The sequence below is a fragment of the Lontra canadensis genome, unplaced genomic scaffold (genome assembly GCF_010015895.1).
Source record: "Lontra canadensis isolate GAN:19392208 unplaced genomic scaffold, GSC_riverotter_1.0 scaffold142, whole genome shotgun sequence".
Lineage (NCBI taxonomy): Eukaryota > Metazoa > Chordata > Mammalia > Carnivora > Mustelidae > Lontra > Lontra canadensis.
Window position 1 is genome coordinate 880,658 of NW_022631136.1, and position 23,393 is coordinate 904,050.

At 42.4% G+C, this 23,393-nt stretch overlaps 2 protein-coding genes across 4 annotated transcripts in view; both read right to left on the reverse strand.

Moving 5' to 3' along the window:
- Positions 1 to 762: 762 nt before the first annotated feature.
- On the reverse strand, positions 763 to 7,365 carry ENSA (endosulfine alpha). Its single transcript, XM_032843616.1, has 4 exons — positions 7,159 to 7,365; positions 5,315 to 5,440; positions 3,876 to 4,042; positions 763 to 1,040 (listed from the first exon to the last, which is right to left on the reverse strand). The coding sequence occupies exons 1-4, from the start codon at positions 7,213 to 7,215 to the stop codon at positions 1,025 to 1,027; spliced, it is 366 nt and encodes a 121-aa protein (XP_032699507.1). The 5' UTR covers positions 7,216 to 7,365; the 3' UTR covers positions 763 to 1,024.
- A 13,947-nt stretch (positions 7,366 to 21,312) lies between these two features.
- Positions 21,313 to 23,393, reverse strand: part of GOLPH3L (golgi phosphoprotein 3 like) — a 36,548-nt gene continuing 34,467 nt past the window's right edge. For 2 of the 3 annotated variants that reach the window (XM_032843538.1, XM_032843539.1), the window contains one exon: positions 21,313 to 22,170. In XM_032843538.1, the coding sequence (XP_032699429.1) occupies positions 21,719 to 22,170 (452 nt within the window). In that variant the 3' untranslated portion in view covers positions 21,313 to 21,718. The remainder of the gene's footprint in view (positions 22,171 to 23,393) is intronic. The other variant, XM_032843540.1, reaches the window with a different exon arrangement.

The following is a 23,393-nucleotide window of genomic DNA, read 5'->3' on the forward strand; positions in this document are numbered from 1 at the left end:
CTGAGGCTGATGCATCTTCTACATTAGCTATAGAAACAAAAGGACAGAGAGGAGTCAGGAAAAGTTCAGATTTATATGCTAACATCCCTAATTCCTTCTCCCCGAGTGATGGAAGCAGGGAGCCCAGTCATATCCCATATTAAGGGCCCCTATTCCTTAGAACTCAAGGCCCCACACAGCTTCTTCCCTGAATGGTGTCTTATTTTCATTTTCTTCCCTTTCCCCAAACCCCAATAAAACACACCAACTGCTTCAGAATATTTCTGGGTTGTGTTTTTTTGTGGGTCGTTGTCTTTTTTTTTTTTTTATTTCAAATACTGAAAAAGTCTCCTGGGCTCTGTGGGGCTCCCCACGCTCATGGCCCCCTTTCCCCACACTCACTGCCCTTCTCCCCACAGCAAATCTATTTCAAGGACAGCACTTTTTTCAGTGAACAATTAACATTAACTGTGTTCTCAGCTTGCTCTGCAGAACCAGAGGAGCTGTTTCCATCCGTCATATATAGATGGACAGTTTTTTTTTTTTTTTTAATCTGACACCAGATCCCCAGCCACATCCAAGCAAACAAGGCATTTTTCTACAGAGCTAAATTAGAACTCCTCATCTGGAGTCTATGCCATTCCTCCCCCTCACACCCATCCCACACCAGCCACATGGTTAGGAAGGATAGTCAGGAATGTTTTTATCAACTCCAAGCCCTATTTCATATCCCCCACAAATTTCCCACCCCACCCTCTCAAACACCACACCCACACCCCCCCCCCCCCCCCCCCCCCCCCCCAGGATTTCACTGAGATTTCTCCCAACAGTTATTTGGAAAAAGGTAAAACAAAAAAGGTTCAGGGTCTTGGTGCTCAGCCCAAGGGGCTCCATGCGCTGGGACACCGACGGGCAGGGGCTTCTGCCTCTCCAGCCCGCACCCGAGCCACCTCCTGACCCCTGGCTGCAAAAGCAGGGAGGGGGAGGAGCCAGCACAGGACCCAGGAGGGCAGCGTCTCAGGATCTGGCGGAGCCCCGGGCAACATCATTCAACTTGGCCACTGCGGACGAACACAGAAGAAGAAAAAGAAAACACTGTCAAGTAATAGGGGAAAAAACCCGATGTTCCATCCCAGTCCCTACCCCATGACTCTTCCATACTTAACAATCATTAGGCTACCTGGCACAAGCCTGAATCCAATCCACTGAGAGTTGAAGAGAAGACAGAGAGACAGAGGAGAAGGGAGAGGGAAGAGGGAGAAAGAGGGCCGAGGAGAGGGAGAGAGACGGAGAGAAGAGGAGAGAGGGAGAAAAGGGGAGGGGAGAGAGAAAGAGGGGGAGAGAATTTCAGTTTTTTTCTATCCGCAAAACAAAGTGTTCTCCATCTTTCTGGAAATACCCATGAAAGCAATACAGAAAATTCTTTAGACAAGATCAAAATAACTCGAGGTGTGCAGGAGATTAAGCTGCCTGGCTTAGGGCAGGCTTGGTTTCACAGGCATGGCACAGCCAGCTGCAACAACAGCAGAGGATAATGGGGACACACACACAGTGATGAGGAGGGGACAGCATGGAAGCTGGGGCCTGGCAATACACATGTTGTTCTGAGTGGATTTAATAATCTAGGTTTAATCGAAGTGATTTGGATTTGGATTTGGGAATGACCCTTCTTTGCCATGAAGTGATGTATTTCATACTGTAGAAACAGGTGGCAAATACACAATGTGGCTCGTTTCTTTGTTTTCTTAGCCTTGAAGACGACCAGGTACAGAGAGCAAGCAAGACCAACAGTTTCTGATTTCCCTATTTCCTCTGTTCCTTCCTAAAAAAACAGACTCGTGACCTCAGTCTTGAGGATTCAAATGACCAATAGAGAAGGCAGCTCGGACAGAAAAGAAAAAAGTACAAAATTCGAGAGGATCGGAGATGAAGAAAATGTACAAAATTATATATATATTTATATATATAATAACATGACATATCTATATGTACAACATGGCTGCGACAGTTGAGGAAACTATACAAGGATGTTCAGCAATTTCCCCTTCCCACACAGACTTTAGACTAAGGAAGACAGCATGAGGAATGGAGCAAGAAACACAAAAATTATATACAAGTGACAGTCAAAGGAGTCTGGGGGCCAGGGAATACAGGGATCCTGCTCTCTCCATTCCTTCCTCACCAACTCCCTCCTATCCAATCTGAGTGACAGCCTGAAAAGTGAATGGCCAGTCAGGAAAGAAGTATACACACCTGCCATCACCCCACATGTGCATCAGCAAGTTCATGGTCATTCTCATCAGGCCAAATGTTTGGCGTATCAGAATTTATGAGGTGAGAGGGCAAGAGAGGATTACAGAATCTTGCTCTCCTGAACAGTTGGTTCTTTTCCTGGCTGTCTCTATGCTAACCAGCAGTAGGATTCAGGCCAAGTTAAGTAGGTTGAAGGTGCCGGCCACTAGCACCACTCTCCCCCACCTGCTCACGAGTCCGCATTGCTGCTACTCATTGCACAGGGGCTGAGTTACCTACCTCTAGGATGGCAGAGCTTTCTCTCCCTGATCACCTTCTTAAGGTGAATCATCTTCCTAAGAACCTGCTGCTCTAGCCTTGCCACAGTTCCAAGGCCTGGAGGCTGGCTTCAGCTTGTCCCTTTTCTTTTGTTCTCCCTAACAACACACCTGGCATCTGACTACATCTGAAACGTGGAACTCCACCACATATGTGTGACTGAGCATGTGTCCTCAGGCCCACAGCTGGGCTGCCACAGCAGGTTTTTGTAGCAAAGGTTCAGACTGGAGGCCAGGAGAGTGGGTGGGGCCAGAGGCAAGAAGCTTCCATAGAAGCTAGCTAGCTTAGAACTTTTTCCTTGACCCTTAAGACTACGATACTTCTGAGGCCTTCTTGACTGAATCTGTACCTCCCAAATCTCAATGTCCTCTCTCCGCATGCAGTCCTCAAATGGTTCCCCTCTGTGGGCTCAGCCACAGGTCTTCCTCATTTAGTTTTACAAAAATAGCAAAGACTTTTTTTTCAGCTGGCAGTTAAATGAATTTTAAATTTGAATCAATCCTATCTATATTCACTTCTGTTACAGATGAGGAAATAGAAATCCATAGAGGTTAAATGACTTGACCAAGTTTACACACCAGTTCTGCTCAGAGGGCAGCTAGAACCCACATATCTTAACTCCAAACCCAGTGCTCTTTCCACTACCCCATACTTGCAAAAGCAACATGCTGGAAGAGAGAGAGAAGGTACCCATTTCATGTAAATGATGTGCTCCAATCTTTACATTATGTAAGAGCCAGGGCCAACTGTCAGAGACTCTCTGAGTAAGGGAGGTTAAGTGGGCACTGCAGTTTTAGGCAAGCAAACCACTTTTTCTTTTTGAGGATTCTCTAAACCTGCCATAATGGAAACACGAAGCAATAGCAGCCTAAGGGAAAAAAACACTTAGAAGCACAGAAAACAGATCTCATTCACTCTACCTTTCCCAGCTATGTCAGGTTAGCCTCTGGATGTAAACCTACCGAATTATTCCCAAGACTTAGCCCAGCCAATTTTGGGATAGTCTCTTCCAAAAGGAAAAATCACATCTCCGCAGTTTCTCATACAAAAGAAAAAAGAGCATTTGCAGCAATATCCAATCCTAGTCTCTCACTCCTGGCTCCCTACCTGGGCTACAGTGAGGGTGTGGAAATGTCAATTTAATCAAAGAAATGAACTCAGAACCCCTTTCCAACCCACATCACCTTCTTAGCAGCCCCCAGCAGAATCACAGTCATTTCTGGCTAGCAAGCTGAGAAGAGCTAACTAGCGCTCATTCCATCCCTGCTTAGGATATATAAAAGTCCAGTGGGTGAGGAAGGGGACAGAGGGGGGGCCCAGGTTACCCCGCAAGCTTGCTGGTGACGAGAGAGGACTTTCTCTGGGGAAGATCCTGTGGGGTGGGGATGTGGTCGCCAGTCACGAGGTTCTTGTCTGGTCCTGCACTTGGCAGCTGCTTATTCTTCATCTTGGCTTTGGCCATGTTGTAGTCTCCTGAGTCAAAGTACTTTTGCTAAGAGACAAGAGGGATGTTTTAAGTGAGTGAGGAACTCTGGCCTACCTCAAAAGCAAGGAGACTCACATCCATTATAAACCCTCATCATCTTAGATCTTTCCAGTCTTCCTTGATTAACCTCATGCACACAGAGTTTAGCATTAAGTACATGTACTATGTCTTCTCCCCTTTGTGTTCTGACCTTTTCAGGTATGTAAGTAGTTTCCTTGCTACAGTATAGATTTTAGGAGTTAAGAGATAGCCCCTACATCCTTTATACACCCATCAGTACTGTATGGTTCAACCAAATTACTGACTATTCATAAAGGCTTACTGAGGACCGGTCAGTGTCCCAATGATCTGGTGCCAAGGAAATAAATAATAAGATATAAAGAAGCATCAATCTGGCAACCTCAAGTCAACAATCTCAAAATTAGAAATGATTCCCTCAGACCATGAATAGAAACTGGGCTTATTCATGAGGATAATGTACTTTTCCTCTGACTCCCACTGCTCCCACACATGTTCCATGGCTGTGACAGCCTGCCCACGCCTGCCTTGCCTACAGCAAGGTAAACTGCAAATCAGCATCACATCATCATCTGTGACTAAGACTCAATAACTAGGATTCTCCACAGGGAATCTGTTTTACTGTCCATTTCATCCATACCTAGGAACACACTCCAGTCTAATGACTTATAATCCCTCAGTTAGTTTTAGGTACCTCTGGGGACAGAGAAACCTGATCAGGAGCTATATGGCTATGAAGGCGCACCCTCTCTTGGTGAGGAGGGCTTGGTGAGGAGGGCTACCCTGGATGAAAAAATGTCTCTTGAGGGAGTACAGTTAATGACTGGTACTAATTTCAAGGGTCTGAAGAAATCTATTCATTTCAAGTTGAAGAAGTCTAGAGGACAGATGGTATGATCTTTTTTTGAAATCATGCACCCCAAAATTTAGCTCTCATCTTAAAAAGTACAGTCCTAAAACTCCCACCATCTAAACACACATATGCCTGGGGAAGTCAGCATTTCAGTTTCTAATGTCCTTCTTTCCCTCAATCCCCTAATGCCCCTATACCCAAATGTTTCAACATTAAGCCTTAATATCCTGTTTGGTACCATATCAGGGATTTATAATCATTTGCCTTGCTCTTTACAAGTTTCTAATTGCTCTCTACTACTGCCCAACAACAAAACCTCCAGATAAGCATTTAGGAGAAGCTCTACAGTTGTCATCCCAAAAACCCCCTTTGGCTCCAAAATTCTTATAAGAGATTGTGTCCCATACCCCTTTCTGGAGTCTCTTCATGAGGAAGTCAGAGCCTCCAGGCTTTTGTCCTAGGCTTGGATATTTGGCCTTTAGCTTTGCCTCCTCGGCTCTCTCAGGGAGAATACCTTCTTTCTCCTGTGTGTCCTGGAGGAAACAAATGGGCCAATTATATTAAAAACTGAGAAGCAACTGCTTCTAATATCTAATAACTTTTATACTATTAACTTTTCCTAGTGATCCACCTCTTGTAAACATTGTTTCTGTTCTGCTCCCAAATAAAGCTAGAACTTTGTTCAAATCCATGAAGTTCAAAATGACTGTATTGTGAGGAAACCCAGTGCCCCCCCCAAAACCAGCTGCTTCTCACACTACACCTAAGGAACCACCCCGACCTGGGAGTATTGGATTAAAGATAACAGCTAAACAAAATACTTCAATCAAGAGCACACTATAGCTCATTAAGCAGAGAAGCTAGGGAAGACAAAGAGAGAAAAATGCTAACCAGGGCTTCTGGTAACCCAAGATGAATAGGAAAGTTCCCTGGCTGTCCCTAACACGCAGTATAGGTCAAACATAAAATTAAATGGGATAATTCTACTGAGATGTTCTCTTTTCCAGAGTCTAAGGTAGTCATCTGATGAGTCTCTCTATGGAGGAGACTGGAGCTATGTGGCCTCCAAAAACCTCCACCTTAGTAATGGAACAACATTGCTTCAGTATTTCCATAAACATTAGGTAGGAAGGTGACAGGTAGACAGAGATGAAAATGACACTATTTTTAAGCTCAGGAAAATTAAGATATAGGAGGTTCACTAGTATTTACTCACAGTTGTTGCCAAAAAGTCAACACCTTCCCAAGTGGGGCAAGTGATGGAAATTTGGGGAACATGCCAAGAGCATTCAATTGGTTTGCAGGAGGGTCACACTGTTGTTATTACTCTTTTGCTTTTTGTGAGCCCCGATGCTCTTTTCTTTGATGGCTTTTTTTTTTTTTTTTTTACAAGAACCTAAAGCCAAATTTGTGGCTCTTTTAATGCAATTATATTCCCTTCCCTTGACAATCCGGCAGTTATAACCAGCTGCCTTTCACGAACCTCTGAGCTCCGTACTAAATGTTGTAAGTCAAATACAAGCCCCAAGAAGAGATTTACTTGGGGTATTTTCATCAGAGAATTGTGGGTGAACTAAGTTCCACCGCCCTGGAAGTCGGGGTGGTGGTGGAAAGAGGGTGGCGTCTTTCTTGTCACGACTCTTTTGCTGTCTTTTCTAGGTTTAACCTCCATTATTCTTTATGGAACTCTAGTCCTCTTCAAGCCTATTCGTTCCTGACTTGAGTGTGGGCAACCGACCATCCCTAACCGTCAAAATAGGTCTCTCGAGAAAGTTGCCGCCTTAAACTAGCCATAATAGTTACTTCTTCTTTCTTTTCGGTGCCGATCTTTTAAACATCTTTACCTCCACCTCTAGCTTTCTGATGCTAGGCCCTGGCCCGGGTTGTTGGGTCATTTACCCCCACTGACCAATAACACACATCGCTTCCCAATACCACCGGCCCCCTTTCATTCACCCAGTGTTTCCAAACACCCGCCCCGTGCCCAAGCTTGGCCAATGACAGCACAGCTTCAATAAATAGAGCGGTAGGCTTATTGGCCAATCAGAAAGAGCAAGGCACTGACTGACAATGGGCCCAACCAATCAGCGCCAGAGCTGCAAGCTGTGTTGAAGCTCACCCGGCGTGATGCAAGTAGTGGCCAACCCCTGTAGAGCTTGAGACCATGGCGACCAATCCGCACTGGTGGGAGACCGTCTCCCGCCCCTCACAGTCGCCCCCGACTCGCCCGCCCGCACCCCCTCCATTTCACCTGCTTCTCCTCGCCGGTCTCCTCCGCAGGGTTCTCCTCTTCTTGTTTCTGGGACATGGCGGGACCAGGACTGTGGAGTGTAGGGGGCCCGGGAAGTCAACCGGAGAAGGGAAGGGGGAGGGGAAACGGGGACAACCTGCGCTGCTTCTTCAGCTCCTGTCACTAGGGTTGCTCAGTCAAAATGGCGGCCCTTGCCTGTGACGTTGTGTCCGCCCCTTCCAATGGGAGCCAATGAGAGTGGGGTAGCTGGGACAATGACGTAACGATCTACCAATAGTTACTGGCTAAAGGTGGGTTCTTTGGAGGCGAAAGGCAAGCTGGAACACCAATCTGGAATGAGAGTGAGCCCCAAGGACCAATTGGAAGCCCGTGGGGGATCCTAGGGGCGGCGCTGCTAGCCTTGGCATTTTTGCTCCTTTGGTGGGACCAGATTTCCATCAGCTCTAGCGCTTGGTGCCCGGAAGGTTTTGCTGGGCTTCGAATTGGAGAGCGGAAGGATGGAGACCGTTTACTTTCAGATGGAGAGGATTAAGCTTTGCGCAGTGTTAGCAGAAAATTATCAATCTCCAGAAAATAATTTGGAGGTCAGGGTGCACCTTAAGTTGGTACTGATCACTATTGCGGATGTACTTGGCGTGTGGTACGGAGAGACTGGGACCCCCAAACCAAGTTGTCTTGCACAGATGGCTTTACGTTCCATGATTTAACTCATCTGTACAGTTTTATACTTGTTCAAGGTCAGCCCATGGAGAATAAGTTCTTGAAACGGAAAGCACAGTTCTAGGTACATGGTAAACATTTAGTAAATACAGTTAACATTAGTTAATGTATCCTGAGTCACAGTTCAACAGTATTTGAGTGTTTGTGTGTAGATGGTAATGTATTAGTTTTACAGCGGTACATACAGAGTAAGACAGTCTCTGCCCTTAGAAAGCTTAGTTTAGTGGGCATGAGGGGAGGGTTTTCACAGTGTGCCAGGTGTAGCCTAAATCCCTAAGAAGAGATTTTAGACACGTCTTACTGGAGCCTTAGTCCACAGTTTTATATTAAAAACAAACATTAGTTTAAGACTGATAACACTGCAAAAATTCATACTAAAATTTAATTTTCCAGGCAGCTTCTTGTGACAGTCTTGGGGCTATCTGCTCAATTTTCTGTATAATTAGGTGTACTTCTGGAAAAGTCCGGAAGCACTGTAAATCACAGATTATTATAAAAGGCAAAATCTGGTAAGCATTGAAATAAAAGTGTTAAAGTGCTTATAGGGGTTCAAAGGAAGACTAATTCAGTTTAGATTCCACACCCCCAGCCCGCAAAAAGACTTCATGAAGGGGGTGGTATTTGAAACAAGTTTTTTTTGTTTTTGTTTTTAAAGAGAGAATGTGGGGCATGGGGGAAGAGGCAGAGAGAGAATCTTAAGCCAGCTCCATACCAGTGCAGAGCCTGAAGTGTGTTGGGGGGTGGAGGCTCCATCCCATTACTCCAAGATCATGATTGGAGCCAAAATCAAAAGCTGGACCCTTAGCCAACTGAGCCACCCAGGCACCCCAGAAATAAGTTTTAAAGAACTTAGCAGTTTGCTGGGTAAAGATGAAGGCAAGAAAGGTATTCTAGGTACAGGGCTCAAAATGAAGGCCAGAAAAACAGAACTGAATGCAGATATGTAGGGCTTTAAATGCCAGGATAAGGAACTTGTGAATAATTTAGTAAGCCATCTGAGACATTTAAAATTTTTAGGCCAGAGAGTGGCAGATCAGAACTGCCCTTTAGGAAGATTAATGTGGAGGTAATGAATAAAAATAATTCAGAATTCCAGGCAGAAAGACACCAGAGACCTGGCCCTCTAGCCAGGGGTGTACTGCAATATTCTAGGTGGGAGATAATTGGGATTTAAACTAGAGAGTGCAGTGCTTGCTTCGGCAGCACATATACTAAACTAGAGAGTGTAGAAAACTCTGAATCTAACTGAGAAAGTCTTTGGCAATGGAGTATTTGGGATTAACAGCTGAATGCATATAGGTAATTAGGACCCCATGTGCTTCAGGATTACTACAGAAACAATAAATTCAAGAAGAAGGGTGCCTGGGTGGCTCAGTCATTAAGCATCTGCCTTTGGCTCAAGTCATGATCCCAGGGTCCTGGGATCAAGCCCTGCTTGGTGGGAAGCCTGCTTCTTCCTCTCCCACTCCCCCTGCTTGTGTTCCCTCTCTCGCTGTGTCTCTCTTGTCAAATAAATAAAATCTTAAAAAAAAAAAATTCAAGAAGAGGAGTCAATGTGGGAATGGAATTGGAAATGGACATAAGATGAGGTATTTCATTTTGACTTTTTAAAACCAGTGGGCCATTTTGTGGAGATATCCAGGCAATGAAGCCTTAGATAAAGACTTCTGAGATCTCCAGAGCTAAATATTTCGAGGTCTAGGAAATGTAGACCTAGAGTTTGGGAGAAAAGTAGAAGGTAATTATGAATAAAACTTCTTCACATAAATGTAAATAAAGTTGTGGAAGCAGATGATATCACCAAAGGAGAAAGAGATAAAGAGCCCCAAGATGGAAACCTGGGCAAAAGGTGGCAAAGGGACACAGACACACAAGATCAAAGGGGTAAGAAGAAGAACGAGGAAAAAAGTGACAGAGAAATTAAAGATGGAGAGGACAGGGGCACCTGGGTGGCTCAGCTGGTTAAGCATCCAAGTCTTGATTTCCCTTGGGTTAGATCTCGAGGTCCTGGGATCAGGCCCTGTGTCACCCCCAACTTCCGCTGAGCTCTGTGCTTGGCAGGGGCTCTGCTTGAGGATTCTTTCTCTACCTCTCCCTCTGCCCCTCCCCACAGCTTGTGTGTGTGTGTGTGTGTGTGTGTGTGTGTGTGCTCTCCCTTTCTCTCTAGAGTGAATAAATAAATCTTAAAAAAAAAAGATGGTGGGGACATAACTACTTGCATGTGGTTAAAGAGTGAGGAAGTGGTAACAGTATTGAACAGCAAGGCAAAGAAGGGAATCAGAGCAATGAATTGAAGAGGGAGCAGTAGAGGATTTTCTTTTTTGGAAAACAGTAAAGATTCAAGCACGTTTTCAGAAAAGGTAAGGATCTAATTGAGAGAAACTAAAAATGTAATTATCCATTTTAAAGAGGAGATAATGAAAGAATTAAAGTCTCAGAAGAGATCATTAGATCAAGAGGGAGAGAGGCAGACAGGCTGGAGGGGAAATGTACAGAGAGATCTTGAAGTAGCTAAACATTTAGGGAGGTTACATTGAATGGCCTTGCTCTCTGAGATCAATCTTTGGAGAATAAAAAGGATGGAAGGGTGGGATAGAGAATCTAGGGAAAATGGGGGGTAGTAACAGCACTATAGAAAATAGCAATGGTTCAAAACAGCAAGAAAGATCTGAGATTGGATGGGTCTGCATTTGTAATAGTCCTAATCACCGGGGCTTTGGTCACTAACTCCTGACTGCCTTGGAATGGAGAAAACAGACATCCTGTTAACAAGGGCAAAGGACTGCAAAAGAAGGAGCAGTGGAGGGAGGACAATGAGGAAGTCTAGATTGCTTTGCTGGTTTGTTGGTCATCTAGGCTTTTCAGGAAAGACAGAATAGAAAGGAGATGAAGAACTAGCCATGACACAGGTGAAGCTCAGATTTGGTGGGAATGACAGGAGGAGGCAGAAGAGTAGGAGGTTGCAGTGAGAGGGGAATTTCACTGTGTATCTAAGAAGGTGGAGAAATTATAGGTTATGATGAGCTCTAGTCTATAATTATAATTGATGGCAGATATGGCATGGCTATAAAGTCACTGACTTTGATGTGATCAAGTAAATGTGAGGTCACAAATGTGGAAGTCTCAGAGCATAATCATAGGGAAGGAGGTTAGGATGGGGTAACTGTGACCTCTATGTTGAGAATGAGCTATAGGTCTCCAACACATATATGTTATTTAAATACATAAGGCACCACATTGTAATAGGTAAATATCTATGACATTTACCAAATAAGTTGTATTTGTGTTTATTATTTATTTATTTTTAAATATTTTATTTATTTGACAGAGAGAGAGATCATAAGTAGGCAGAGAGGCAGGCAGAAAGAGAGGGGGAAGCAGTCTCCCCATGGAACAGAGAGCCCAATGCAGGGCTTGATCCCAGGACCCCGAGATCATGACCTGAGCCGAAGGCAGAGGCTTTAATCCACTGAGCCACCCAGGCACCCTGATATTTGTAAGTGTTTAAAAGAACATCTCTGGCTGAGCTGGTCAAGGAATGTTTCAGACAAGGTAGAATCTAAACTGGGACCATAAGGATGAATAGGAAGGTTGGAGATTGGTAGGCAGCAGGAGGGAGGAAAGGAAGACAATTTAGAAGACCTCCTTATCTTATAAAAGATTAGAGGGTAAATGGGGACAATGGGAAAGGAAGAAAGAAACTATAGCAAGAATAACAACTTCCTCGGGGAAGAGAGATCCTACTAGCCCAATCTGTATTTTTGAAAAACTCCCCAAAGAGAGTCTACAGATAAGGCTGATCTGGGAACCTGTGTAGAAACAGCAAAACACGAAGCTGTTTAGGTCGCTGGGGTCCTGAGGAGATTAGTAAGTCATGCTAAAGTTTTGGTGTTTCATGAAGACAAAGGAGAACCCAATTTCAAGCAGGAAAATGGTACTGTTATTTTTTTTAAAGGTGGCATTATGAACTTAATATTTTATTTATTTATTAAGATTTTATTTATTTAATTTTTAAAAAAGATTTTATTTTATTTATTTATGAGAGGCACAGAGAGAGTGAGAGGCAGAGGCAGAGGGAGAAGGCTTCCCAAGGAGCAGGGAGCCCTATGTGGGACTTGATCCCAGGACCCTGGGATCATGACCTGAGCTGAAGGCAGATGCTTAACCATCTGAGCTCAGGCTCCCTATTTATTTAACGGACAGAGAGAGAGGGGAACACAAGCAGGGGGAGTGGGAGAGGGAGAGGCAAGCTTCCCGGTGAGTAGGGAGCCTGATGTGGGGCTTGATCCCAGGACCCTGGGATCATACCTGAGCCAAAGGCAGACGCCTAACAACTGAACTACCCTGGTACCCCAAGAAAACAGTATTGTTAGACTTGGGATTTGGAAAGATTTAACTGTGGTAGCTGCATGGAGAGTGGTCTGGAGGGAGGCGGGAGACCAGCTTGACCTCTGACTATGGTAGCCCGGGCAAGACTTGAGAGGCTTGATCAAAGACAGAGGCCATGTGAACATAGAGGAGCTAAAGAGACAAAGGATATTGGATGTGGGGAATAAAGATGAGGAGAGAACCAAGGATGAATCCCAGGTTCCTCAGTGAAGTGCCATTTACAGAAAAGCAAGAAGAGCAAATTGGAGGAAAGGAGTAGGGAGAGAAGGGAACTTGAACTTATCTTTCAGGATTTTTTTCTTGTCTATGTCTGAATTTTTCAAGTCAGGACCTAAATCTGTTCAGAGTATGAGATGGGATATCTGGGAATAATACTAAAATTTGTCAGTGCTTTAGCTACATGCTACAGAAGAATGGCCAATAAAAAGAAGTGAGACTGCTGACATATCTTGGTTTAAGACCTATGCTGTTTGCGCCCTCTGATGGGCTAAACTGGGAATAACAGGAAATTAACCAAGCTATATCTTCTTGCCTCCTTTACAAACTTATATACTTAGAATGGGCCTGAAGTGTAGCCTAAGAAAAAGTAGTGATCAGAATAGTACAGAGCTAAAGAAAAAAAAATTTTTTTTGAAGATTTTATTATCTGACAGAGAGAGAGAGAGAGAGCACAAGCAGGGGGAGCAGCAGGCAGGGGGAGAGGGAGAAGCAGGCTCCCACTGAGCAGGGAGCCCAATGTGGGGCTCAATCCCAGGATCATGACCTGAGTTGAAGGCAGACGCTTCACGGACTGAGCCACCCAGGCATTCCCTTTGCTCATTTCAAAGTCTTTTATAATTTTTTCCCTGAAAACAAAAAAGCCCCTCTTTTCATAAATACCTCATCTTGGCCTTCCATTCCATTGAAGTTCCATTGAAGTTGCATTAAAGTGCCAACATGTTACCCAGAAGATACCAAATCAGTTATCAGTTGTCATTGTAAATTTGGATTATCACATAAACTTTAACTAACAGCTACAATGTGAAATATTGGCCCAGGGAAGGCCCTAGAGAAAATCACAGAAAAGGAAGAAAATGTACCTGGTGTCAGCTACTGGTAGTAGCTTTCTCTTTGTTGTAGTTTTTGTATTTAAAAGAGTCTTCAACTGAAAGGGGACAATTATAACCCCAAGAATGGATCACTAATGAAACTTAATGTGCTACCCAAGACTTGTAAGGGAGTGAAGCAAAGGGCTTTCAACCTTAAAAGGCTGTCAGTGGAGGTGGGGTGGGTAAAGAGGTAGGAGGCTGGAGCAGGAGAAAGAAGGTTTATTTTTATTTTTATCTGGGGGAGAGGGAGAGCGAGAGAAAGCAAGGGAAGAGCAGAGGAAGGAGTAGACTCCCCCTTGAGCAGGGAGTCCAACACAGGGATTGATCCCAGTACCCTGGGATCATGAGCCTGAGCTGAAGGCAGACACTTAACTGACTGAGCCCAGGCACATGAAAGAGAAAAGCTTAAGAAGAGTATCACTGTTGGGTTTCTTGGGCAGCCAAGCAGGTAGATTCTCTTTCTTCAAACCTCTGTTTTCCCTCCCTCCTCATCCTCATTCCCTCTTCTTCTTTCCCTCTTCCCTTCTCCTCTTCTTTTTTAGATTGTCTGGACCTCTCCTTTCCAACTTCTTTTCCTCCATTAGGCTTTTTCCATTTATCTGAGAAACACCGTTAAGGTAAAACTGGTCAGTGCTGTTGGAAGTTACCCTCAGAGGATAGTAACTGGGAGGGAGCACAAGGCCAGTTTCTGAAGTGCTTGTAATGTTCTGTTTCATAATCTTGGTGCTGGTTACATGGGTGTGTTCAGTTTGTGAAAACGGAGCTGTACACTTATTACACGTGTACTTTTCTGTAAGTGTATTTCAATAGAAGTCTTAAGCTAAAGCAAAACAAACACCCCCCACCCCGGCCCCTGCTGCTTGTTTCACTTGCTTCAGGTAAGTGACTGGATAATAAAAGGGGGTATAGAGAAGTGTACAAAGTGATCTGCACATTTTTGCCCACAGTCACCAGCCACTGTTTCCAAGGTCTCATGACTCCAGTTTTGGCTTATTGACAAGGGGCAGTGGCAGTACTAATGGAAAATCACGGAAGAGCCATCCTCATTACCTTAAACAAACAGACAGACAAAAAGAATCAAATACACAGAAGAAACTGGGAGAGGTTTGGGGAATAAAGAAGTCATGGGGTGAAAAGTACAGCGTAAGGGGGCGCCTGGGTGGCTCAGTCAGTTAAGCGTCTGCCTTCAGCTCAGGTCATGATCCTGGAGTCCCAGGATCAAGTGTCCCATCGGGCTCCCTGCTCAGCGGGGAGTCTGCTTCTCCCTCTCCTGCTTCTTCTCTCCCTGCTTGTGCTCTCTCTCAAATAAATAAAATCTTAACCCACTGAGCCACCCAGGCGCCCGCAAATAAATAAAATCTTAAAAAAAAAGAAAAAAAAGTACAGCATAGGGAATATAGTCAGTATCTTGTAATAACGTTGTATGGTGACACATAGTGACCACCCTTACGATAAGGAGCACCGTGTAATGCATAGAATTGTTGAATCACTATGTTCACCTGAAACTAATATACATTTATGTCAACTACACTTCAATAAAAAAAGTCATCCTTTTTTTTTTTAAAGATTTTGTTTTTTTTATTTTAGAGAGGGAGGGAGGGGGAGAGAGAGAGAGAGAGAGAGAGAGAGAGAGTGAGTACCAGGGGAGGGAGAGAGGGAGAGGGAGAACTCTGCGTTGAGCCTGGAGTCAGACTCGGGGCTCAACCCCAGGACTCTGAGACCATGACCCGAGCTGCAACCCAGTCAGATGCCCAGGTGACTGACCCACCCAGGCACCCCCCAAAATCATCTATTTTTAAAACATGTCTTATATTGCCAAAAGCATTTTAAAATAAGCATTTGCTCAGTTTTTTAAAATGTTCATGATATTCTTAAGAATCTGGGGTGCCAGGGTGGCTCAGTAGGTTAAGCACTGGCTCTTGATTTTGGCTCAGGTCATGATCTCAGGGTCCTGGGATCAAGCCTGGTGTTGGGCTCTGCACTCAGCGGGTAGTCGTCTCTGGATTCTCCCTCTCCTTCTCCCTCTGCCCCTCCCTACTGCTCGAGCTCTCTCTCTCTCTCTCTCTCAAATAAATGAGCGAACCTTAAAAAAAGAATCCATTCAGCTATTCTGCTACCTTCTGTACTTTTCCCTCTTTGATCATAACCATCTCTCTCACACCCAAACAAGTTTAATTTAGTTGTTGTTGTTTTTTAAGATTTATTTTATTTGAGAGAGTGAGAGAATGAGAATGGGGGTCAGGAGGAGCACAGGGAGAGGGAGAAACCCAAGCAGATGCACTGAGTTCAGAACCTGACACAGGGCTTGATCTCACAACCCATGAGGTCATGACTGGTGCTGAAACCAGTCTGACGCTCAACCTATAGGCACCCCTAATTTAGTTTAATATAAATCAGTTTAACCTAAGTTATCTAAGAACTTCTTGGCCTCCACCTGGAGTTTAAGAAAAGCTGAGGTGACAGAGCTGGGGAGAAATTTTTGTTTTTAATTTTAGACTAACTCAGAAATATTTTGAGGTATTATGACTAAATATCTGGAAATCTTTGAAGAAGTACTCAACATGTGAGTGGGAGGAATTTCAACATCTCTGAAATGCAAGAAGAATTTTGGTTTTGAATTTTTTCCCCTCAAATTAGGAAAATGACGCACATCTACTGGGCTACTTATGTGGCAAAAACATGTAGATTTGGTCAAGAAGTCCTTCTGAAGGGGTAAAAGCCCCTAGATTCCTGATTTCTCAAGTAAGTCCAGATAAAATATGGTATTTTATCTGAACTTACCTCTCTGGCAGAGAGGTTCAAGTAGGTTGAAAAAACCCAAAGTAGTGGACAGATTATTGATATTCAGGGAAAAAAATCTACACAAAACATGTCTATTTGAAGAGCTCTTAGGGAATAGTTGATACCCCCCTTCCCAGTTGAATCTACTTTTTTTTTTTTTAAGATTTTATTTATTTATTTGACAGAGAGAGACATGGAGAGAGAGGGAACAAGCAGGGGGAGTGGGAGAGGGAGAAGTAGACCTCCCACAGAGCAGGAAACCCAATGTGGGGCTTGATCCCAGGACCCTTAGATCATGACCTGAGCCAAAGGCAGAGGTTTAACTCACTGAGTCACCCAGGTGCCCCTACTTTTTTATAATTTGGAATGTAAAGGGAACTAATGACAGTAAGTTGGACTGCTAGAAATGGGAGATTTCTGCCAGGAGGTGATCTTGCTTTGTCTGACTTATATTCTGAGATAATTAATCTGCTTGCTGGGAGAGATGGCTCCCTTTCTCGCTTAATACACAGTTATGTCTGTCTCTTTTTACTGGAACTCAATGAAGAGAAAAGGAAGACAGACCAAAGCCTGGGGAAGAATTGGGGACAAAGGAACAGAGATCCATGTATACATGTAATAGATAACAGGAAAAAAAGTTCTACCTAATTTATTTCAGCATTAAAACAATTATTTTTATTATTTAGGGAGTAAAACATTTTTAGAAATCATGAATATGTGTCTACAGGCATTTTAGTTATGTGGAAAAGTGGAAGAACAAATTTTTAATCTTTTTTTTTTTTTTAAAGGTTTTATTATTTGACAGAGAGAGAGATCACAAGTAGGTGGAGAGGCAGGCAGAAAGAGAGAGAGGAGGAAGCAGGCTTCCTGACAAGCAGAGAGCCTGATGCGGGGCTGAATCCCAGGACCCTGAGATCATGACCTGAGCTGAAGGCAGAGGTTTTAACCCACTGAGCCACCCAGGCGCCCCCAATTTTTAATCTTTTAATTAGAATCTTCTTCACAGTTTTTTTAAAAATTTGATGTCAGAAAAAGGGAGAGAGTAAAATATTTACTGTTATAAAAAACAACCTTTTAACTTAGAATTCTATATTCAGTGAAATTATCCTTCAAAACGGAAGGATAAATACCTTCTCAGACAAAAACTGAGATAATTCATGTGCAGCAGATATGCCTTGTAGGAAATATATATATATTTTTAAAGATTTTATTTATTTGACAGAGATCACAAGTAGGCAGAGAAGCAGGCAGAGAGAGAGGAGGAAGCAGGATCCCTGCTGAGCAGAGAGCCCAATTCGGGGCTTGATCCCAGGACCCTGGGATCATGACCCAAGCCAAAGGCAGAGGCTTTAACCCACTGAGCCACCCAGGTGCCCCACCTTGTAGGAAATATTAAAAGCAGTTAGAAGCAAAATGATATGTCAGAAACTCGGTTTTATAGAAAGAAAAGCACCAGGGAAGGAATAAATGAAGATAAACAAAAATAATTCTCTAGTTTCAAAAAACTTTTAGTTTACAACTTAAATATATTCCCTTAGAATGGTATCTTTTAGAAATTTAAAGACATGTGAAAAGCACACATATTCACACACAAATTCCAGCACATGACAAATTATTTTGGACATACTGTTGTCCTGCCTCAAATAGTTCAGCTCTTCCTCCTCAACCTGGAAAGATTCTTCAAAACCGAGTTTAAATGGAGGCAGGAGAGAGTAATGGTTAAAAGCATGTATTTGAATTTACACTCTGCATTGTGTCCTTAGGCAAGCCTTATTACCTGAGTTTTCTTTAAAACAACCTTACGGGATTTTAGTGTTGTGAGGAATAAATAACATATAAAGTAGCATAGTACCTCACAAATGTGCAGTACATGAAAGCTACTATAAATTAATACAACTCCTCTAAGTCTGTCCTACTGGTCCCAGGAAGAAGGTCACTTCTTTCTTTGTGTGTCCAAATATTAAGATTTGGGGTGCCTGGGTGGCTCAGTTGGTTGGGTGTCTGCCTTTGGCTCCAGTCGTGATACCTGTGTCCTGGGATCAAGTCCCACACCGGGCTTCTTCTCCCCCTCCCTCTGCCCGCCTCTCCTCTTTCTTATGCTGTCAAATAAAAAAATCTTAAAAAACACAACAAGTATTAAGTTTCTATTAGAGCACTAATCAAAAAGTTTCCTATTTGTCTACTTTAATGTGAGTTTTTGGAGGTGAAATTGTGTCCTATACAACTTTTTATTGTCAACACCTAGCAAGTGCCAGTTATTGGCAATTTTAAATGCCAAATTTGTAAGTACTCAATATTTTGGGGATGAATGAATTACAGCAATAAAATATCAAGCAGTGGTCTCAAAATTTAACATGCAGCTTTTGGAGACCGTGTTTAAAATGCAGCTTCCTAAGCCCGTAACCTACCAGAGATGGATTTACTACAAACCTGCTAAATATTAGCAAGGTAAGCCTCACCCCAAGGTGATTTTGGTACAGTACTCTTTGCACCACATTTTGAAAAACATTACATAAAGGTAACAATGCTTTGTTTGAAATAAAATAAACAAGTATAAACAATTCTAGTAAATATATTTCTTACTGTCCCCTGTGCTGTAGACATTATAAAGAAGGGAAGAACAATAAGCCAATTATAAGCACGATTATCTTTTTTTTTTTTAAGGATTTTATTTATTTATTTGACAGAGAGAGAGATCACAAGTAGGCAGAGAGGCAGGCAGAGAGAGAGAGAGAGAGAGAGGAGGAAGCAGGCTCCCTGCCGAGCAGAGAGCCCGATGCGGGATTCGATCCCAGGACCCTGAGATCATGACCTGAGCCGAAGGCAGAGGCTTAACCCACTGAGCCACCCAGGCACCCCACAAGCACAATTAGCTTTTTGTAGATGCCACTTTTAGGCAACAGGCTTGAGCAATGGAAATTTGAGCAAGGCAGAATGGCCCACCATTACCCCCTGAATACAGACAGGCCCATCTCAGGTGAGCCACCTCAAAATATCCAAAGGCCCTAGCTAACCAATGGGCTACTTACAACCAGGCACAATTACCTAAAAAGGGAAAATTCCCTATATCCATACCCCCTCACCTTCTCCCTTTAAATACAGTCCCCACAGTCTCTGCTTTGTTGTCCTGCCCACCACTCCCTTGCAGTGTATTCAGTAAACTTCTATCTCCTTTGTTCTGCTTCAGGTGAAATCCTTTCACCACATGCAACCCCAGATTCCACCCTATTAGGCTGCCTCACATTCGGGGGCTCCATCTAATTGGGAGAGACACCATACTGTTAACTCTGTCACAGTGAGGTATGTTACCTGTGTTGCTAATTTAAGACTTCCAGCTCTTAGGTGAGCTTAGGTATCACTTGCAAGTAAAACATACTTCTTTTCTTCATGATAATAATGTTATAATTGGGTAAATTATTTTGATTGAGAAGAAGACACTATTCAGACTACAACATTAGCTGCTCTTCAGATTAGCCTTGATGTGCCCTGCCCCCCAGCCTATATATGTTACAACTCTATTTGTGTATTCCTAATTTTCTAAACAGGATGAAACAGGATGGTCTCCTGGTGTAAAGGGATAGTGTTACTGGCCTTGTGTGGAATGTTCTTATTTCCAATTAAAATGACTGAAGTAAAAAAAAAAAAAATGACTGAAGTAGTACAACCAGAGAACCAATAATTGATATTTATTATATAGAAATGTGAAGGCCATATGCATTAAAGGAGAAGGTGTTTTGCAGTGAATACAGATTCAAACTGAAGATATCCTCATTGAGATACAATATAAAAATAAACACTGACCAAGAGTTGCAAGAAAGAACTCAACTCAACTTCTACTCCCCACCCCCCCAATCAAGCTGATACTTTCCACAGGAAAACCTGGTTTCAATTCGTGCTGAATTGTTCAAATGGAAAGGAAAACTAAGTCAGGTAGATACAATACTTGGACTGCTTTTTGTACTTTCAAAGAACCACATGGAAACTCTACTCAGGCTCACATTTAGAATTCATTTCACACTAAAATTTGTATCTCTAGTCACATAAGCAATACCTGAAGTGACAAACTTAATTGAGTTAATTGAGTTGGGGAATTCTGTGGGGCTAAACAAGTTTAGGGGAGATGAAAGTTACAATCATTCATTCAATTACTGAAGATCTGATATCAGGTCTGGGTTGGCTGTATTAGCCCTCTGACAATCTGTTTCTATGTAATGGTCAAGAGGCATGATTCATTAAAAAAATTTAGCTTAATAAATGCTTTCCAAACACTAGGACGTTGCATCCGCAAGCTTTTGACACCAAATTACTCTTCCAATAGGATCTGTCTTCATCTTCTCTTTGCACTCACCACTGAATTGAAAAAATTGAAACTTTTTAGAGATTTGGGTAGATAGATGGCTGTGTTGAAACAAGACTAACAACTAGGAGGATAACTGTGGATTATATATGGACAAAAATACTCTTAGGACGCTTAAATATAGACAGAATCTATCAGTTTACAAAGTAAGTTGAAAATAGGGAACAAGAACATCTTGAATTTAGATGGAGTTTCTGGACTCGGATGCTGCTATTCAGCAACTGAAATTTATAACTTCCTCAATTCAGTCAGAGACATGTAGAGTAATCTGGAGGAATCAGGACAGTCATGTGCTAATGGGTGGAAATTCTCATGCTGCCTCCCTCGTAAACCCTACTGCTGACTGAAGGACATGAGATACATGGACATGAGAGATACATTTTTTTTATTATTATTCAGACTTTGTCCTAATGAATGAGGTGGTAGGATAATGCTAAGAGAGAATATAGAATATATTTCTGATTCTAGGCTGTGAGAACAGGCAATCAAATTTGCAATATTCTCATTAGGTTAGAAAAGGAAAAATGAAAAAATCATTAGTGGGACATACAATCCCAGAGACCAGCTGCTCCAAATATTACTATTATCTCCACTGCCCCTTATTCAAAGAGACAGTTATTACAATAACTACATTACTTAATAGAACCTGAGAGACAAAGGCTGTGAAAACATGTATTTAAGGTAGAAATCAGGGGCGCCTGGCTGGCTCAGTTGGTAGAGTATGTGACTCTTAATCTCAGGGTCATGAGTAAGCCCCACATTGGGCATGGAGTCTACTTTAAAAGAAAAAAAAAAAAAAGGATAGAAAACAAACTTTTTTTTTTTTTTTTTTTTTTTAACAAACTTTAAAAGATTTAATAAATGGTTTGCTCTAGATCTCATTCACATTTTCTGACTGGAGAACTCCCAAATCCCACTTAGATATTCCTGCTTATCCAAAAGCATACTGATGGAAGTAAACCAAGAAATGAGAGAAAATGATTATTGGATATATGTGGATTGACCTAGTTTATTCACCTCTGTAGTGGAAAAATAAGGAGAAATAAAGTATGTTTACAATGGCTAAAGTTTATGGAGAAGCGCTGAAGCTGCTATCCCCAAATCACAAGTCTGATTCAAGAGAAGGAAAAAAGAAATGATGAAAAACATCTCATCACACAAAACTCAGTGTGGTGTCTCTGACAGTCACCAGCCAGCAGGGGAAAAAGAAACCCATCCACTGGCTTTAGGATTTATTAAAGGCTGCCAGCACAGCCCAGATCATCTCTGTGGCACTGTGCTTTGTCCCCTCCACTTCAGGGTCCAGTTCTACTAGGTCCTTGGCTCGATTCATTGCCACATCATACTTGTCATCTGTCAGAGAGGAGAAGACATTCTCTAGCACGTCAGAGGAGTGGGCTAGCACCAGGAGTGCTAGTGTTCGCTTGTCCATACGCTGAGGGTCATTTACCCACCGCTCTAGGACACTATCTTGAAGTTTTTTCACTAGTCGCTGTTTCTCTGTTGTATTGGTCACTGGATGAGTAGTCATGTCAAATAGGAGGAAATTCTGCTTCTCAGTGGTTAGAATACCCTTTTCTACTAGGTTCTTTGCAATTCGCTCTCTTACATTTCTCAGCTGGTACTGTAATTTGAAGGGGTTCCATGTCTCACCTTTGGGGAAAAAAAAACAGAAGACTTGAACAACCCTATAAGCCAACTAGACCTATCAAGACATCTACAGAACATTCCATCCTAACAGCAGAATACATACCCTTCTCAAGTGCACATGGAACATCCTCCAGGATAGACCATATGTCAGGCCATAAAATCAGCCTCAATAAACTTAAAAGGACTGAAAGCATCCAAAGAATGCTATCCAACCACAACAGAATTAAATTAGAAATTAACAGACAAAAATTTGGGAAATTCAAAAATATGGAAATTAAACAACATATTCCTAAATAACCAATTGGTCAAAAAAGAAATACAGGGAAATTAAAAAAATACTTTGAGTTGCATGAAAATGAAAACACAACAGACCAAAATTATGGGCTGCAACTTAAAGCAGTGCCAGAAAGAAATTTATGACCCCAAAAGATATATTAGAAAAGGAGATGTCGGGGCACCTGGGTGGCTCAGTCGGTAAGCATCTACTTTCAACCAGGGTCCTGGGATCAAGCCCTACATTGGGCTCCCTGCTCAGAAGGAAGCCTGCTTCTCTCTCCCACTCCCCCTGCTGTGTTCCCTCTTTCACTGTGTTTCTCTCTGTCAAATGAATAAAATCTAAGAAAAAAAAAAAAAAAAGAAAAGAAAGAAAGAAGAGGAGATGTCAAATCAATAACCTAACTTTCTACCTTAAAAAGGTAGAAAAAGAAGAGCATATTAAACATGAAGGAAGCAAAAGAAAGGAAATAATAAAGATTAGATAGGAGATAGACAGAAACAATGAAAACGATAGAGGAAACCAATAAAATCAAAGTTGTTCATTGAAAAGATCAACAAATTGACAAACCTAGACGGACCAAGAAAAAAAGAGAGAAGACTCAAATTACTAAAATTAGGAATGAAAGAGGAAACACCACCACTGACCTTAAAGAAATAAAAAAGGCAGTAAGAGGACACTATAAACAATAGTATGCCACAAATTAGATAACCTAAAAGAAATGGACAAATTCCTTGAAACACACAAATTACCTAAACTGACTCAAGAAGAGAAAATCTGAATATATCTATAACAGTAAATAGACTGAATAAGTAATTTAAAACTCCCCCCAAAAAGTGTAGTTAAGATGGGTTATTGGTAATTTTATCAAATGTTTAAAGAATACTTATAAATAATCCTTCACAAACTCTTTCAAAAAAAACAGAAGAGGAGGGAACACTTCCTTAAGTATTACTCTGATATCAAAACTAGACAA

Excerpts from the sequence above, each read along its gene's own strand:
- ENSA (XM_032843616.1), bottom strand. The coding sequence starts at position 7,215 with ATGTCCCAGAAACAAGAAGAGGAGAACCCTGCGGAGGAGACCGGCGAG. Across the intron at positions 5,441-7,158 it reads AGACCGGCGAGGAGAAGCAG|GACACACAGGAGAAAGAAGG; the intron begins GTGAAATGGAGG and ends TGTTTCCTCCAG. Across the intron at positions 4,043-5,314 it reads TGAAGAGACTCCAGAAAGGG|CAAAAGTACTTTGACTCAGG; the intron begins GTATGGGACACA and ends CTTGTCTCTTAG.